Here is a 19,457-nt window from a genome sequence, read left to right as displayed (position 1 = left end):
TGACCTGCCCTGGATATTGCGAAGTTGGAGCTGTGAGGGCTGCCCGATGTAGGGACTGGCGGGACAGCATCCACAATTGCCTCCTTGGATCTCTGGTACTTTCCCCAGGCACTGGCTGGGGAATTGGCTCCAGAACACATACTGCCTTGCCAAAGCTCCTACAGGGATAGCTACCTCACACACTGTTGTAGCTGGAACTGTGTGCCCCCCAAATTCCTATGTTGAAGTCCTAACCCCTAGTGCCTCAGAATATGACCTTCATTGGAAATAGGGTCACTGCAGCTGTAATTAGCTTAAGTGAGGTCATAATGGGACGCCTGGGTGGCTCAGTCGTTAAGCATCTGCCTTCAGCTCAGGTCATGATCCCAGGGCCCTGGGATCGAGCCCCGCTTCGGGCTCCCTGCTCCGTGGGAAGCCTGCTTCTCCCTCTCCCACTCCCCCTGCTTGTGTTCCCTCTCTCGCTGTGTCTCTCTCTGTCAAATAAATAAAATCTTTTAAAAAAAAAAGAAATTATGTCATCCCATGGTGTAATGGTTAGTTTCATGTGTTAACTTGGCTAGGCTATAGTACCTAGCAATTCAATCAAACACTAATCCAGGGATTTTGTAGGTGGATGGAGATTAAATTCTACAGTTGTTGACTTTAAGTAAAGGAGATTACCCTCTATTATTATTATTAACTGGATAATTATTCTCATCCAATCAGTTGAATGCCTTTAAGAGCAAAGGCACCTGGGTGGCTCATTCAGTTAAGCGGTTAAGCATCTGCCTTCGGCTCAGGTCATGATCCCAGGGTCCTGGGATTGAGCCCCGCGTCGGGCTCCCTGCTCAGCAGGAAGCCTGCTTCTCCCTGTGCCACTGCCCCTGCTTGTGTTCCCTTTCTGACAAATAAATAAATAAAATCTCTAAACATAAATAGATAGATAGATAAATAAATAAATAAATAAAAAAGTCAGTCATACTGATATAGGCTGGGCCCCTAATCCAGTATGACTGGTGTCCTTATAAAGAGGGGAAATTTGGGTGCAGGCAACCTGTAGATGAAGAAATAGATCAGAGTAATGCAGAAGCCAGGGAATGACGGAGACTTCTAGTAAGCCAGCAGGAGCTAGGGGAGAGGCACAGAACCAAGTCTCCTGTGTAGCTCTTGGGGGAACCAATGCTGTTGGACACCTCGATGTCAGACGTGTAGCCTCCGGAACTATGAGACAGTACATTCGTGTTGCTGAAGCCCCACAATTTGTGGTACTTTTTAATAGCGGCCCTAGCAAACTAGCACAAAGACCAGTGCCCCTTTGCCTCCTTTTTCTCATCTCTGCAGTTCCAGGTGGGTGAATGCAGACAGAAGCTTGTGCCCGTGATGTGGGGGCTGCCAAACGGCCTCACACCTTAATCCAGTTAAAATTAAAATTCTCATTTCCTCAAAAAGTTCTGGGAAAGGAGATTTATTGGGTATTTCAGGCACAAGGGAAAGGAGATACTCTTTGATAGGAGGACCTTTTTAATGCCTCTGAAACTGTAGCAGATACGTTGTTTGATCTACCTTCTTCGAGACCCTTCCACCCAAGAATATGTCTTTCATTATTGCAGAGTTTACACAGAGTTAACACCTCATTGTATTTCTCAAGAAACCTGATTTAACCTGACTGGATTCGGATTGGCGCTTGATTATTCCGATGTAATCATTTTTTGTAATGATTTTTAGGGCCATGATTGTTGAAAACTGATGTTAGAGTCTTAAAAGAGGTGTACCTGATGCAGAAATGTTTAGTGCCTTATACAAACAATAATATTGGGTGCATTATGTAGTAATAATGGAAATTACATTTGCAAAATAGTTGTGGTGAGAGAACATCCTGAAACACAGAAAATGGAAAAAGCACAGAGGGAAAGAAACCCATGTTTTATTCACAGCATTTGGCTGGCTGTGCTTTCAGGCTGGAAGTCAGGGAAGAAGTTTATGAGCTCCTCGGTCCTGCGCCATCCTTGGCCGTGTGATTTAGATCAACGTACTCGGTTCTGATTGAAGTGGAGAATTTCCAGTCATTGGAATCAAAAGGGGTTGGCAATATGGTTGTATTTGAAAATACTTTCTGCTCTTTCGATAGGACAACATTTTGTAAGTGAAATTGGATTTTCACAGTAAGCATATATTTACTATGATTTATCCTAATTTGTTTTTTTTCTGTTGCTCATAACTTCTGATTGATAGCTTATTTTAAAAATGTTTGGAAAAAAATATGAAACATATATTCCTCTATATTCACCAGTGTAGTTTTTAGGTCAGTTGCAGGCTGATTAACTTTGCCCTGTCCCTTAATAGTTTGATGTATTGATCACATTCAACATGTGAACTCACAGAAAACCATGGTAGAAATACATCTATAAGGATTTTAAAAAATTCTTAACTATGTCAATTGACATGAAATGTTGATTTTGAGTTTTGGCTATTTTCTGTACTAACTAGACAATTTTGTAAAGTTTTAAATACATACTTCTTTTGGCAGTTTAATTACCCCAATTCAAGAATATTCTGCTTAAAATTTCAATGATTAAACAAAGTCAAGAAAGTGGCAGGGCTGCAGAGATGAAAAAAAAAAAAGTGAGTTAATTTTTTTGTGTCCAATTCACAAAAATTATCTTAGCCTTGTGCCTTGTGCATGTTTGCATAGAATCTGCCTTTGGTTCCTTTCAGAAAAGAAAGTCTTTTGTTTTGTTTTTCATTTTACTTTTTCTCTTTTGAGTTTGGACAGGCTAGTTTACAGATATCTAGATGATTCTGAGGCCTCTTGGTATTCTTGGGGTGTTACCATCACTCTTTCCCTGGTGGACCATAAGGTGCTACTGTCCAAGGCAAGACAGTGAAAGAAGGCATCTCCCTTGGGATGTAAGGATACTGGGCAAGGACCATTTTCCTGGAGCAGTTATGTCTAAATCCTACCCATCTTCTCCTCCACCCAACTCTGAAATCACACAAGCAATATCGGCAGCCCAAAGTCATTTTTACCAAGGCCTCATCTGCACATAGGGCTGTTTCGCTGAGATGATGTATGTAGAAAGTAATTCTGTAAGATGTAAACTGCTCTGCAAATGTAAACTGGGGATACTGATAACAAGACTTCTACTCACGGGGCCTTATTCACTCTCTAATGGCACTTTATTTTCTAAACCAAAAGCCTTTTAGGGAATCTGAGTTACCATTTTTCGTCTTGTGGTTTATGGGGAGTCAGCATCGTGTAGTGGGTTAGAACATGGGCCATGTGGACAGACTCAGTTCACATGTCACCACTGCCTCTCCAGCTGTGTGACTGGGGATAGGTTACTCTCTGAGTCTGGTTTCCTAAACTTCAAACAGGGATAGCAACAGAATTAGCCTTGCAGAATTGTTGAGAGGAGTAAAGGGATATTGCAAGCTAAGCACTTTGCATGGTGCCAGGCGCATACAAGCGCTCAGTAAGTAATTAGCTTTCATTGCTTTCTGGAGGCATTTGGGGTTCTGTTATTCTAATAGCAAAGCCAGCAAAAATGAGCTGATTCTCTTAATTAATTGCAAAATCTCTCCTCCCTATATTTCATCTTACCTAGAGTGTGAACTTAGGTTCATTAAACGAACAGAGAATGGTGTTGCCTTTTTTCCCCCGCTTTAGGATGCTGTGCTGGTGTATACTGTTAAAAGAAATCATGGGATAATAATCTTTTTTTTTTTTACAAGTCTAATATTCAGATACCTGAGAACTCTCCCTGGCTTCCAGTCCTGAGAAGTTGGAGGGGGCTGAGGGTTGTGAGGTGGTCCCGGCAGACGGCGGCCCTCTGTCCGGGCCTCCCTATGGGCCACCGTGCTGTCCTGACATGGCTGGGTTCCTGTGAGCAGAGTCTGGGCTGTCGGGGAGAGGCTGTGGGCATGCAGCTCCATGAAACACATGCCCCAGCATCTCCTTCTCAGGCATCCGTTCCCATTGGGCAGAAAGTAGGAGGGTCCTTTATGATTTCCGACTGGCATTTCATTATTTGTGTATTAACATTTGGTGTGGAGTGAGGTTAGAAACTCATGTCATTAGTGGCCATTGAAAAAGACCTCTAGCTCTAAAATCTGAAACATTCTGCTTTTGTAGGAGGTCGTTAGTTATACAGCGATGCTCCTGATGTCAAGATGGTATTTTTAACAACGTTTATTGAATCTGCTAATCTCGTTGCATCATTTTGTTACAGATTGATGTTCTCAAAGCAGATCTGGAGAGTGCAGAATGGAAAGTTTTAGAAAATCTTATTCTGGAAGATGTCCTGGAACAAATTGGACAGCTCACCTTTGAGATTCATCTCCACTGGCCCGGGTTTGAGGTCAGTGGTGGGGACAGCAGTGTCGTGCGATTCTGGTACAGCCTCCTCAAAGAGTTAGAACTAAAGGGTTTCAGGCTTTTTCATAGTTACAGAGATTTATCTAAACCCCAGCTGTTCCTGAAGAAAGACATTTTCAATGCAAGTAGCTGTTACACTCTGAGTTGGGTGAATACAAGATGGACCTAGGATGCAGGACCTCATGGAGAACTCCGGGAAATAACTTCAGAATGAGGCGTGTCCTTGTCCAGTCTCCTCCCGCGAGCCTGTTAGCTGCTCCGGGCGGGGGTGGGGTGGGGTGGGGGGGGGTTGTGTTAGCGCCTTTGTAGTGCAGTAGCCCGGCACCTACCCTGTGGTAGGGACACGGTTAAGACCTGTGGATGGGATGGACACCGGAGTGCCACAGGAGTCCATCTCCATCTGCCCAAAGCCTGGGCCTTTCTCCTGTTTGCCTCCGACAGAGCGGGGATGCTTGTCCTTCTTCGTTTTAACTGGGAAGATAACCCTCCACTTATCTGTGTTCCCTAAAATTCATTATGCATCTAAAATCTATGAATTCACCAACATGAGGAAGAAATTACCTAACATTTCCATTTTTACTGAGTTGATGAGATTCTTAAGTTTGTAGCTTACTGTTTAAAAGAGGGCCTTTCCTTTGACTGTCACTCCCCTCTTTCAGGGTTTTTCTTGTTCACCTGGTCAATGACATTCTTTAGGACCTTGTAGATTTCAGTCATTCCTCCTCAGCCTTTGCTGAGGCCATGCTGTGGCTTTATAATCACCCCTGGTTCTGGTTTCTGGGGACTCAGACGCACCAAATTCTGTCACCGAGCTTAAAAGCCTAGACTATGCAGAACCTCAACTCAGGATTCTTTTCAGACTCAGCCTTAAATCCCCTTCTGTTCCTATGAAACCAAGCACAAAGCAGAATCTGGGTGTCTTTGCTGTTGCCTCCACTGACTTCAGACCTGACTTCCCAACCACAGCCTTGCCTATCCTGTCAAATTTTTTTTTTTTGATACATTATGTCAAGGATTAAGTGAGTTTTTCTCTACTGCCAGTTGGCATTTGTTAGAAGACCATGGCCTGAGAGCCAAAGTCTGTCTCTTTCCTGGGATGCTTACATAGTGTTTTAGTAACACCAATCCTTTCTGTATTTTTAGAAATTAAACAGAAAATGTAGGTTCTCAGTAGTTCAAATGATCTCCATCATTTTTATTTATAGGATTAGATATTTACCCCCACAAATGATTTTCAAAAATTCTATTTCAAATAAGTCAATTGAATAGCATAAAAACAAACCAAGTTATTACCTTATTATAAATTAAGTATATTTTCTGGCATTTTTTACATCATGAGAGAGCAGGAAAACTATATATCCATTGTTGGTTCAAGAAATTTGGGGAGAGAGTAGAATGCTGGTTGCTACTAGACTTTATCCCTTCTTCCTGTTTTTTACCTCCTTCTACCCCAGATGTTCCCTGGGCTGGCTTTTTGTTTCTTGCAGTGGTTTGAAAATACCATGCCATCAAGTGAGAAACCAAAATATAGGAGAGTTAGATGATCTTATTCACTTCAGTTCAAAAGGGAACAAGACTTTCTGAATTTTTAAAAATACAAATAAGCTTTTTATTTTAAAACACATAGTACACTAGTAAAAGTCATTGAGGGTGGGAGAACCAGCTTGAATCAGTTAAAAAGTAGCAGCTAAGTTGCTCTCTGTGTCCATAGGTATCTCAAAAACACAAAGGGTCCATGAAAAACTCTGAAGTGGTTTAATGCTTAGTGTGCATGGTATTGCCTTCAAAACAAAGTTAACTTTAGTCCAGTTCCTGCTTGGATTATATCACAGATTCTCTCTTTTATTTTTTAATCAAAATTTTATACACCGAAGTATATACAATAAACCTTTTTATACATTAAACCTGGTAAACCTTCTTGTATACCAAAGTATGAAGTGTTCTAATCTTATGTGTCCAGTCTGTTCAGATTTTAGATACGTACACGCCCATATTAAGACTTTTAATTCAGGGGATTGAAGATTGATGGAATCACTGAAAGTCCCTTTTATACAGGGCAAATCCCCATTTATTCCAGATTGGTGGTGCAGAACATTGACTTCATCACACACAAACACACACACACACTATATATATATATATCTGAAGCAAGAATGGCTGTACTGTTAAAAAAAAAAAAAAGACAAACTCAAAATAAATCACAAACACACCCACCCACACCCACCTATAAGGCAGCTTGTTCAATAGTTTTTTGTACTTATTTTATGCTTATTTCTAAGACTGTCCTTCATTCCCTTCATGGATAGTTCGAAATTTATGATGAATATCCTGACTGTTGCTATGGTTTCCCTGCCTCTGAAATTTATTATGCTTATTGTGTAGGCTGGGGTTTCTTAACCTCAGCACAGATTGCCACTTTGGGCTGGATAATTCCTTGTTGGGGGAGGGAAGGCTGTTCTGTGCCTTGTAGAATGTTTAGCAGCATCCCTGGCCGTCTCCACTAGATTCCAGGAGCACCTCTCCCTCTCCCCCACTCAGCTGTGACAACCAGACACATCTGCAGACAGTGTCAAATGTCCCCTTGGGGGCAAAGCCATCCCCCGTGGAGAACTAGTGGTGGAGGCCACGAGCAAGGGTCTGGGGTACCACGCACTGCCATTTGGGAAGATCCTGCTTGTGAAGGCAAAACAAGAACCAGCACCACCGTAACCCCCACAAAAGCAACACAAACAGAACACAGGGGAGAGGTAAAGTCAAGAGCTGCTATCGAGAGCATCCTCTGTGCCCAGCACTGGGCAGAGATGGTTCCTCATTCTCCAGGAACTCCGTAAGGAAGTGGAGTTTTCCCGATTGTACAAGTGAGGAAACCCTGAGAGGTTAAATAGCTTATTCAGATGATGCCACTAGTAGATGGTAGAGTAGGAATCCACCTCTCCGATCTTTCAGATCCAAAGCCTGTGCTGGTCCCCTTCCCTCCACAGGGCCGCCTCAATAGCCTCTAACAGATGTGAGATGCCACTCCCAAAGGGCGTATTTTTGCTTCCTTATTAGTAAATGGCGGGGGGGGGGGGGGGACTACAAATATACTAACAACAGACCTGCAAATCAGAGTTGGGACATTTTTGTAGCATGCAGGTTTAGTTTAAATAATCTATTTAAGGGGCACCTGGGTGGCTCAGTCGTTAAAGAGTCTGCCTTCGGCTCAGGTCATGATCCCAGAGTCCTGGGATCGAGCCCCGCATCGGGCTCCCTGCTCTGCGGGAGGCCTGCTTCTCCCTCTCCCACTCCTTCTGCTTGTGTTTCCTCTCTCGCTGTGTCTCTCTCTGTCAAATAAATAAAATCTTTAAAAAAAAAAAATCTAATTAAAACATGCCTGCCAAATGGAGACTTCCTGCAAGAAGAGGGGGACCCAGCGACTTCTCTGTCAATATTTCAGGTTGCCAGAAAAGTTCTTGCAAGGCCTGGAAGCAGCTCTTGGCCCTGGCTTGTCCCACTATGTGGCACTTTCCTCTTAGGTTTTAGAAAGGGCACAGTCACTTGGAAATGGAGTGTTTCCTTTGTTTTCAAAGTAGTCTTTGACCTGCAGATACATGGGCCTCATCTTACCAGAGCAATGCTCATATGTGAATCTAAAAGTATAAATTTAATGATGTTCTTCAAATGATTAAAAAAACCTGTTTAGGTGAAAGACGGATAAGACATACATAAGAGATTCGCACAAACTGTGTCACAATTTAGTTTGAAGTCAAAGAAAAAATATTTCCCTTTCCCCTTCTCTTAGAGTGATTGTATTTGTTGCATCTATAACAGGTTATCATATAAATATTTGTAACTATTTGATATGTTAAAATGAAGAAAGTCAGGAAGAAGTAAACAAACGTCTGTTAGAATTCTCTGAAGGACCACTGATCTGTATTAGGGTAGAACAAAAGTAAATTCATGAGTTTACGGTGTTTAGTACAAATTAATTATTCATGTAAGCTATTTCTGTCTTGGCTATACGATTTTAGATATAGTAAACACAGTACAAGATTTGGATTTCCTAAGTATTACATGTTTGTTTTTTGCAAAGCTTGGATTAATACCAGGGAGCCAGCCTCATCATCATATTTTGTCAGATTAAAAGTGAAGCCCTCATTAAAACAGATTATTATTCTTGACAACACAACAATACCTCCAGGCTCAATTAATATAATTGTTCTTTTCTGCTGGAGATAAGTTTATGTTTGCCTTTTAAGCAATAACAATTCTTTTTGTATTAGCCAATAGCTGCTTCTTTGTGAGTTCAGAACACATTTAACTTTATGTAAAAATGTCTTTTTCTTATTGAAAGAGGTATTTGAACTTTACTTATCACATGAAATCATAACCCAAAGATTCAATGTATTCTTAAACTGCCTAAATTTAGAAAATATTGAAATTCTTTAGATAATTATATTTCTGTCCTTAAGGAAAATAAATCAGGCAAACTTTTTTTTTTTTTTTTTAAAGATTTATTTTTCTGACAGATAGAGAGACAGCGAGAGAGGGAACACAAGCTGGGGGAGTGGGTGAGGGGGAAGCAGGCTTCCCACGGAGCAGGGAGCCCGATGCGGGGCTCGATCCCAGGACCCTGGGATCATGACCTGAGCTGAAGGCAGACGCTTAATGACTGAGCCACCCAGGTGCCCCTAAATCAGGCAAACTTAATGTCACACTTTATGTTTAACAGTATATGGAAAAATGCTAGTTTCATTAAAATTAATGCTTTGTGGGGCGTCTGGGTGGCACAGTCGGTTGAGTATCAGACCCTTGGTTTCAGCTAGGGTTGTGATCTCAGGGTCATGGGCTCGAGCCCCGTGACAGACTCCCTGCTCAGCAGAGTCTGCTTGAGATTCTCTCTCTCTCTCTCTCTCAAATAAATAAATCTTTGAGAAAAAAACCCCAACTAATGCTTCTTAAAACAAACAACATTCCTGTGGGCACAGTTATGGGGCCCAACTCTAACGGAAGAGGCCAAAAGAATGTCTTTCGCTAGGTTCTGTTTTACTAAAGGATGAAACAAACACAGTCTCTGTAGCTGAGTGTTTCTTTTGAACTATCTAACTCGGAGAGCGCAAGCTGGAAGCTACAAAGATTATGCCACAAATCTGACAGTTCAAAAAATACACAACTAAGTCGCATTATGTGGAGGAGGCAGAAGAGTAGGATGGAAGGAGAAAGATTTTGCTGCTGCTGCTGACTAGCTGTGTGGCATCGAGCGAATCACCACCTTTATTTGCCTAGTTGCTTATCTTAGGTTGGAATATTTGATGTCTAAGGTTTCTTCTTGCTTGAAGATCTCATTATTCTAAGATTTTTGTGATTAGAGATGGCTTAGACAGTGGTAGGGCAATTTCTTCATTTGTGTGCTATAAAGGGAAGCCTTAGGATAAATTCACAAGAATCCAAATGATGTGCTTATTCAGAAGAAAAGGCCTGAAATAAAAGAGGAATCTGTGATGATAGTTCTCCAATCAAATGAAGTGCCCTCAGGCCAAGTACCTCTTTGGAGAACAGCTTAAACTCACAGGGTTCTAAAAACTGGAATGTTTCAGACTGTACTGGTTTATACATCTGTTTACAGAATATCCTAACAAAGTGGCACCATCTGAAGATACTAGATTAAGTATGTGTATCTACGGCGATCCTTCTGTATGTGCATGTGTGAGCGTGTGTACATATACATTTATATGTATGGCTGAATGCCCAAGAAAGAAAAATCTTCAGACACACAAAGCTCAGAGGGAGCCTAGAACCAGACAGGTAGGTAGAGCAGGAAGCTACTCTGCAGCAGTCCTAGGAGTTTAGTGTATCAGTGGTGCTAGAGGCCGAAAGCACTGGAGATAAGGCTGTGTGGGGGGAAAGGATCGGCATGGAGACACTTGCACAGTGGGACCCTGGGAGTGCTCCATTACCTCAGTGCAAGAGTCCTAAAAATCCTCCCTCCCTCCCTCATCCCCACCCCCAGCACAAGAAAGCCTATCCTTGCTGTAGCTCTGGGAGGAACTAAAAGTTTCCCATGAGAATCTGAAACCTCTGGCCTGTTTACGGAGTTGACTTTATATTCATCTCATGGTGAAGAAAACCAGAAGCTGAGAAATGAAGATAAAAAACTGAGGGAGTATACATAAGGGTATATGGCAGAAACGGATGTAAAACGACTGTGAAGGGGCTCTTCAACTCAGGCTACAAAGGATTTCTTCAAAAAAGAAAAAACAAGACCCATTTAAGATGAATTCCTAACAAAAAGTTACAACTGACAAGGAAGTGGCCCACCATGAGGTAGAGTTGACATACACAATAAACGCGGGGTTTTCAGCCCAAGAACTTGACATAACAAGTCTTAAAGTATAATATAAATTGTTTAAAATGATTAAAGGCATAAAAGACGGGCGCCTGGGTGGCTCAGTCGTTAAGCGTCTGCCTTCGGCTCAGGTCATGGTCCCAGGGTCCTGGGATCGAGCCCCGCATCGGGCTCCCTACTCCGTGGGAGGCCTGCTTCTCCCTCTCCCACCCCTCCTGCTTGTGTTCCCTCTCTCGCTGTCTCTATCAAATAAATAAATAAATAAAATCTTAAAAAGAAAAGGCATAAAAGACTATATAAGAAACCTTAAATGATATATGAAGAACAGGTAAATATAAAAAAGTATAACTAGACCTTCCATAAAAGGAAAGTCATTGGAACAGATTTAATGGATTAAGCAATACAGCTGAGGAGACTGCAAAGCAAACTGAAAGATATACCTGAGGAAACTACCCAAAACGTAGCACAGAAAAATTTATATTCTTAACGTATTTTGAGTAGTCTGAAGATGAAGCAGTAAAGTTGAATATTTGAGCTATGGGTGTAAAAAGTGGTGCTAGACCTATTATGTGTAATATGGCAGTCATTAGCTGCAGGTTGCTATTGAACACTTAGAATGTGGCTAATATGACTGAGGAACTGAATTTTAAGTAGCTTAAATTTAAAAACTTCTACCTGATTCAATTATTAGAAAACTCAGATATATTTGCAACAACTTGGGCATGTAAATCGACTTGGTGTGAAACAGGTAAAATATCTGATGAATATTTAGTGTCTAAATTGAGAAATGCTGTTATGTGTGAAATATACACCAGATTTCAAAGACTTAGTATGAGGAAAGTAAAATATTTATTTAAAAGATAATTGAGGGGCACCTGGGTGGCTCAGTTAAGCGTCTGCTGACTCTTGATTTCAGCTCAGGTCATGATCTCTGGGTCTCGGTATCGAGCCCCACATCAGGCTCCGTGCTCAGCGGGGAGTCTGCTTGAGATTCTCTCTCTCCCTCTCCCTCTGCCCCTCCCTGCCAGCTCACGCTCTATTTATTTCCAGAGAGAGAGTGAGATAGAAAGCATGAGAGTACAAGCAGGGGGAGCGGCACGCAGAGGGAGAAGCAGGCTTTCCACCGAGCAAGGAGACTGATGCAGGACTCAATCCCAGGATCCTGGGATCATCACCTGAGCCGAAGGCAGACGCTTAACCAACTGAGTCACCCAGCCATCCCTAAATCAACCTTTTTAAAAAAAATAACTGAATGTTGAAATAATACTTTGGATATATTTCATTAGATGAAATATATTAAAATTAATACCCTGGTTTTTTTTAATGTGGCCATTAGAAAGTTAAAAATTGTACACATGAAAAAAAGTTACACACATGGCTTACATTTTCTATTAGCACTGTCCTGGGACATGTACTTAAAAAATGTTTGAGATTTGAGTTAGTCCCTCAGATCTCAAAAGCTGAAGGGTGGAGAATAGGATGTGGGGAGCTAGAAAATTCCCCTAAAGATTGTGATTGCAGTTCCAGGAAGCTGTGCAAGCAAAGGAGTTCTCTCTTTGTCACTAAAAATAAAGCCACTCTAAGGACTCTGGTTGCAAGTTGCGATGGCTTTTCCCTTAAGTTCCAGAGAAAATGGCAGTGTTTAGGTTGAGATAGCTGTTTCTACAATTAATAAAGTGATTATGAACATAGAAATATAGAAAATGTATATACATATATATCTTCACATACATACATGCGTGTATATATATACACACAAACCTACAATACATAAATACATGTATTTACACAATACATAAATGCATGTAAATACATGCACACATGCATGTATTTATTTCTGGTTATCAAAATTTCTCCTATGTGTACTAAACAGTGCCATTTCTGAAATACTCAAGATAGACTCTACTGCACTGATTCTCATTCTTAGTGTGTCTATCAACCAGGGATCTTGCTCAAAGTGCTGAGTTTGACCCAGTGAATGAATATACACATATTTTTGTATATTCACATTAATATACAAATATATATTAATATAAATATATATTTCTTAGTTGCAATTTTTTGTTCATTCATTCATTTTACTTACCCATTGATCAAATGAACATTTGAGAACACGGGTGTTCTCTGAAAATTCATGGGCTCTCATGAATTTGAGCCACGTGCTGTGGCTCTTTCTATTGGATCACCTCTTCTCCTTCGTAGGTCCCTTGGCACTTGCCTTATTTCTACTATCTTTCATCGATTACTGTATGATCCACTAAGAGAGAATGCTGCCAATTAAACCATGACACATCACTGACTTTAAGACATAGCCCTCATTTCAGAGATGTCAAAACATGGAAAACATGCATCTTTGATGGCACACAGCATTGGCGTTCCCTAGGTCTCACCCTGAGACCCAAACTGAATACTGCTGCTGGATACGTGGACCTGGATGGCCCTTCGCACATGCCTTCCCCATACCTGAATTCGTTATGGCTCCTCCAACTAACTCTGTTTTCTTCTCTTCTGTATCTCAGTGAGCAACACCATCTCTGGGTGATTCTGGTGCAGATGGCTCTCAGTCTGTGCCGAGGAACACCGTTCTTCAAGGAAAGCCTTCTATAATCTTTACTAGTGCTCAATCCTTACGGCTGTCATTCAAGAGTTTAATATTTCACTGTCATTATTTTCCTTCGGGTAATTTATAAACATGCTAGTAAGGACATCGACCAGCCTCATGATGCATCGTCAAGAATCACTCTATACTTTTTTACTTAGAGAAGTGCCTGTTTGATGCTATTCCCTGTTCCTTATCTTAAAACTATCTCCTTATAAGGACAAAATATTCCCAGTTTGTCCTTCAGTATTTAAATATTTGCTTGATTAAAACTTTCAGTAAAGCATCACTTTTATTCTAACCTTTAGGAAGGAAATCTGTCCTGGGTGTCATAAGAAGGTTGCAGTGGGGAAAAGGGGCCAGAAGGTAACCACTTAATTCCAGTAACAACATGATCTTGAGACTTTTTTAAGCTGGAAAAGAACCCCACTCATTTGTGTACTCTGAAATGGGTGCAATCCTAACTCAGTGCCACCACTAAGTGAACAAATACAGAATGTGTTAGACTTAATCTGTGTGCTCTCAGCGCGATGCCCTGTATTTTTGTTAGTTAACTAGAATAAACCCATTAACATACCATATTAATATATCACCCCCACCTCTAAAGCATCATTTCTCCCCATAAAATAAAAATGACTCATTTAAAATCTGCAGATGGTTTAATTTGTTGTCTCAACAGTTAAGACTTAAGACTAAGAATGAAAATTTTGATAACACTTTCTAGAAAAAATGCTTTATTTAAAAATATGATCTTTTTTTTAAAAAGAGACAACTTTTATGTACAGTTTAGTTTAGAAACAGTCAAAAACACAATAAAATAAAACCAGATTTAGAAATTATGATTTGTAACATATACAATACTGATGCTGAACGAGATAGTTTAAATGTATGATTAATTCTTTCTGTCCCATTACATTTCAATCATTCACATTTGTTAAAACCAGTGGTTTGGGACGAAAGAAAAGGTATTCTGTGAACTCCTCCTCCCTCTTCAGGAAGTGCAGCTACTCGTGCCGGCAGGCAGATACAGAAAGGCAGCAGCCAGGCAGAGCATTCTCATTTCTTTGCGTGTCTGTGTGCCCCCAAAATAACGTGTCTTACCATTTTTTAATTCTCTTTTTCTATCTTCTATTTATTTATATGTGGCCATAGTGCCAGGTCATCTATACCAGGCCTTTTTAAAAATTAATTTTTAAAAATGGAAGTTCTAAGCACTAGAAGCATGAATTGCTATTGACAGTCCAGGGCTCAGAGCTAATGCCCTTAGGATATCAACATTCAACATGATTTTGTTCTCCAAGTTGGCACTCTGAGCAGCTTATGAACCAATGTTTTGAAGCATGGTACTGAAATATTTCAAAGCACATTCAAATATTCAAATATCTTACAGAGATTTGTAGTAAAACAGGAGAAACGGCTTGTCAACCAAAGTGCTGTTAGCTACTATCTTGATTTCATAATCTGAAGTTCTTAAACTTTTTTTTTTTTTTTAAACCAACCAGTTATTGCTTCTCAAAGAGGGGAACCATAGCCATCTTTCTGGAGTGTCAATTTTATTCAAAGATTTGGAAAGAAGTTAAAAATTTTTCTAATCTTTAAAAAGTTCTGTTGCATATATTCATAAGCAAAATCAGAATAATTTTAAAGATAAAACACACCACTTCAAAGAAATTACAAGTTGACATTTTGGACGATGCCCTCATACCCTAGCTCCTATGAGGAGTATTTCAGTAGTAACATCTGTGAATCGATGACCTAGGAGACCCTGATTTCTGGAAGTGTAGCCAGGTCCTTACAGATAGTAAATACAAATAAAACTCAAAGTCTTGACTCAATTCTCTTGAGTTTCACCTTCAAAATAACATAATTCTCTGCTTATATATAGTCCTATCTATACTGATTGGGAAGAAAGCCAAGGAAACAACTCTGGACTGTTTATTTTCCATTGTTTAATAGTTAGAGGAATGCTGCAGTCAGAGAAGATTGCTGGCTTAAAGTAAACATACGATATATGTCATAAAAAATAGAACTCCTGAATCCAAAAGATCTGAACTTGACCCACCAAAATAATGGGAACAGTAATTGTGGGTGGTTTTACCTTCTTTCAGATTCACATTAAATAACATCGTCCCTGGTCCTTACTTCCCTTTTTGTTGAAGCTTAGGTAAACATGGTGCCTTTCAGAATTATTTGTCATTAATTGTATTACCTCCTTTAAAACACCAAATCCACCAGGGATTCTTCCTCAACTCCAGAGAGATCCTTTCAGTATGTCAAGGGGGGTAAACCCAAACTGCCTGCCAACAACTACTCACCACATAGAAAGTCAATGGTCATTCTCCGTATAAATAATATCTATAAAGAACAAAATGAAGTTGCCAATGAAATTATATGAGCCAAATTTACAAAAAATATATATGTATTTTTAAACATTGGGTCAACTTCATAAGGCCATGTAAGGCAATCATAATCTGTAAATCAAGTTGTCATCCAACACATTTAATAATTAAATATAGTTAAATATGAACGTGGACCAAAAACGACCCTAGCTAAGGACTAATCTCGTTAATCCCACAACTTAATGAGCCCATCCCAACCACATGTTATGACTTTAGATGTTTCATGTGGATGCCACACTGCACCTATACACACTTTATCGTGAGCTTTAAATCGACTGTAGAGTTTGGTGGTCTTCCAGTCCCAGATGTTCAATTTTCCATTTCCATCTCCTGAAATCACATAGCTAGAATGGGAAGAGAAATAAATTCAAATTGTTCAAACACCTTAAACGGACAAAGTGTGTAAGGAACAGAGAGTTTATCCTTTTCACAGTAACAACAACAACAACAAAGTCAATGTGAATATACAATACTCAGTGAGAATTAACAAGGTAGAGCACAAAGCAGTCTATAATTTAAACTTCTATCAAAAAAATCTCCCCATTGAGCTACCAATCTGTGAGTAAAAAAAATGTATTAACCAGGAAGGTTGGGAAACCCAGGGGCCACAATAAAAGCAGTAATAAGTCACTCTTTAGACCGTCAGAAACAGGGTAGGGGAACCAGCCTCCCACAGAGCCTGGGAACACCCATTCTACCGTAGTTAGACTTGACCACCTTCATAATTATTTTCTGGTTTCAACGTCCTTTGAAACTGTCTAAGACTGACTCGTAGGAGTCTAAGGTACAAATCCCAGCCTAAACATACAAGGTTACAGAGATTTCTGGATTACTTCTACCTACATATTTTAGCTAAGAATGGGGGAATGAATGCAGAGTTTCACTCATAGAAAGACTCTATCTATAGGGCTTCACGAATACAGTGCAGCCTAGAAAGAGTCAAGAGCTGGATTTGAGGTCTCACCACAGAAAAGCTGCAGTGAAGTTGTTAATGTCAACACTGCAATACAGAATTAATTCTGCCAGTGTTTAATCACAGCCACATAGCGATTACAGTCCTCCAAGCGTTGTGAGAAAAGCAGAGAGAAAATAAGGCATAGCCCGTATAGACAGGAACTTATGACGTGGTTAAAGGGCACAGGACTAAGCAAGATAAAGAGACCCACTGAAGAACTTAAAAAAGTCAAATGTAGTTTTCATAACTTATTCTTGTCTTTCCATCAGGCACTGTGACAATCTGCACAGTTATCGTGAGATTACATATGTGGCAGTGATTTTTTTTTTTTTTTAAGATTTTATTTATTTATTTGACAGAGAGATAGACAGAAGAGCACAAGCAGGGGGAGTGGGAGAGGGAGAAGCAGACTCCCTGCCGAGCAGGGAGCCCGAAGTGGGACTCGATCCCAGGACTCCGGGATCATGACCTGAGCCAAAGGCAGACGCTTAACCGACTGAGCCACCCAGGCGCCCGGCAGTGATTTTTTTTAAAGTGTTATTATTCGTATGCCATTAGTTTATGTCACCACATTTGAATACGAGAACATAAGAGAAGATTTAAACTTACCTCATGTCCGGTGAAAAGTCCACCTGACAAGCATAACCCGCTACCATATGGCCCTTAAAAATTTTTTTCTTATTCAATCTAAATCTGTTCTGTGCTCCAAAAATTAAGATTTGGTTGTCCATTGATTGGCATGCTAGCCATTTCCCTGTAAATTCAATAAAGGAGACCTATGAGAGCAAGACTGGAATTCAAAATGACTATTTTAAATATGTTCAGACATTAATATTCTTTTGTTCCCAATTGCTTTATAATAATAGGAAAATGAATTTACCATACCGTTTGTAAAGTGTTACAAATCTGTCACTGACAAGAGGGATTTATATATAAAGAAGTAATGGATTTTGCTCGAATAATCCCGTATCATTGAGCACTCTTCATATAAAAGCTTTTTTTGTTTGAATAAGGATATACAGAAATTCTGAGTTCAGCATTAACAGAACTTAAGTAAAATTTCATGAAATGAAATTAATTTGGAGTAAGTACAGACAAGAGAACCATTGGGGAAAAGAGACTTATCTGTGTTAATTATGGAAAAAGGAAAGATTAACACTAGGTGAGAAAACCTAGGATTATTAAATAAAACCATACAAAAAAAAGAGATATGATTTAAAAAATTATCGGAACTGTTACTGAAAGGCCAAATTGCTTTTATCTTCCCAAGATTCACCAAAGTCTCTAGAGCCTGAACTGTGGTATCTTCTTGCATCCGATGTACTTGCAGACATTATTAACTAAGGGAATGCTCTTAACAATATTCAGTCTGAGAGGGTAAATAGCCTTGTTCAAGATGAGCACAATATTTGTAATGGGTAGCGTAAAAACATACCACATAAAGTGTAGATACAGAGAGACAAATGTGACAGTATTCAATGCGGTCATTATCAAAATAGGACCCGGTTAGGTTGCTCTTCTCATAAAAATCATAGGGTACTTGACAAAAATGATCACCGATTTGCCGGTGGCAGATGCCTCGGTGGAACAGCAAACTATTTCTTGCCTCCTCTTCCTTGCTCCACACTCACAGGAGCTGGGCTTTGAGGACAGTGTTGCCCAAACATCAGCCCCTCTACTCTAATACCCTCATGCAGAGCTACAATTCTATCGGTATACTCTCAGGATATCTGTAGTACAAATTACTTTGTACTTAGAAGGCAATGCACTTTTGAACAGAAAACAGTAGTAGATGGATTTATCTTTTTTATTTTGCCTGAGAAGCTAAAGTATTCTTATTATGGGGAACCAGATCAAAATTTCTCTCCTCTGAAAGAAAAAGAGCTCACAATAAATCACTAAATGACTGAACATGATTCTGTTGGAAGGAGAATTCTTTAAAAAAAAAAAAACCTGATCCTCAGGTGGAAATCCTTAGATGTTCCGTCAATGTGAGCTGCAATTCACTGTTAATTATTATTATTATTTTTAAAAACAAGAGAATGGGTGAGGTGACTCACAGAGGAAAACCAGTGACTATTTCTAATATTGGAAAGGTTTCCTTATACAAGTATGGCCCTGTGACAGACTTCCCCTAGGAGGAAAAGGCCAAAGTTCTTTTGAATACAGAAATCACACTCTGTCTTAGAGGCTCATTTAGAACCACATTCTACCTACTCACTCACCATTTGGAGACAAAGTCACCGCAGGCATGGAGTGCATACTGGGCTCTGCTATATACTTGAAATCCACAGGGATATCCCTAAAATTTAAAAACAGCTTATCAGAATTAAGTAAGTTTTAAAAAGTACCTTCAGAAGAATTATCTCTGAAACCAAAGAGATATTCTTGAAATTATATATTTAACAAACTTTTCATGAAACTTCCTGGGGGAAGAAAAATCACAAAATGGCATCCCGTTGCTTATTACAAATCTTGTACTTCACAAATGCCTTTCCGTGATAATTATAACAGTGTTAGTGATTTAGTTTTCCAACTCTATTTGACTTAAACTTTGGCCTTTATGTTAAAAAGTCTGTGACTGAAGTTCTCTGACAATAAACTCATCTAAAAATGTACGATGTAGGCAGGCGCAAGATGTCTGAGGCAAAGCCTACAGGGAGGGAGGTACTCTTAGTTTACCTGCCAGTTTCAGCCTTAACTGGTTAACTGCAAGCAGGTGAGAGGATTAAAGAGCCTTAAGCAGTGCAAGGGGATAGTAGGCGAAGCTGTACAGGGATCTGCAAGCAGGCAGAACCCATCCTGAAGTAATGAGATTTCTGGAT

At 39.9% G+C, this 19,457-nt stretch overlaps 2 protein-coding genes across 3 annotated transcripts in view; one reads left to right on the top strand and one right to left on the bottom strand.

Annotated features, from left to right (window-relative positions):
- METTL24 (methyltransferase like 24) overlaps nucleotides 1-19,457 on the top strand; it is a 155,173-nt gene that overhangs the window by 92,728 nt on the left and 42,988 nt on the right. Inside the window, exon 5 of one of the 2 annotated variants that reach the window (XM_034991804.1) lies at nucleotides 4,209-4,337. In XM_034991804.1, coding sequence (XP_034847695.1) covers nucleotides 4,209-4,337 — 129 coding nt within the window. Of the gene's footprint in view, nucleotides 1-4,208; nucleotides 5,937-19,457 lie in introns of those variants that run through there. The other variant, XM_034991803.1, reaches the window with a different exon arrangement.
- Nucleotides 14,481-19,457, bottom strand: part of CDC40 (cell division cycle 40) — a 53,738-nt gene continuing 48,761 nt past the window's right edge. The window contains exons 13-15 of the mRNA XM_034991802.1: nucleotides 18,858-18,934; nucleotides 17,242-17,386; nucleotides 14,481-16,021 (exon numbers count right to left, since the gene is read on the bottom strand). Coding sequence (XP_034847693.1) covers nucleotides 15,844-16,021; nucleotides 17,242-17,386; nucleotides 18,858-18,934 — 400 coding nt within the window. The 3' untranslated portion in view covers nucleotides 14,481-15,843. The remainder of the gene's footprint in view (nucleotides 16,022-17,241; nucleotides 17,387-18,857; nucleotides 18,935-19,457) is intronic.

Source organism: Mirounga leonina, unplaced genomic scaffold, assembly GCF_011800145.1.
Source record: "Mirounga leonina isolate KUSES-001 unplaced genomic scaffold, KU_Mleo_1.0 Mir_53, whole genome shotgun sequence".
NCBI classification, from domain to species: Eukaryota; Metazoa; Chordata; class Mammalia; order Carnivora; family Phocidae; genus Mirounga; species Mirounga leonina.
Note: the sequence above shows the minus strand (reverse complement) of the source record. Positions and strands in the feature narration are given on the sequence as shown.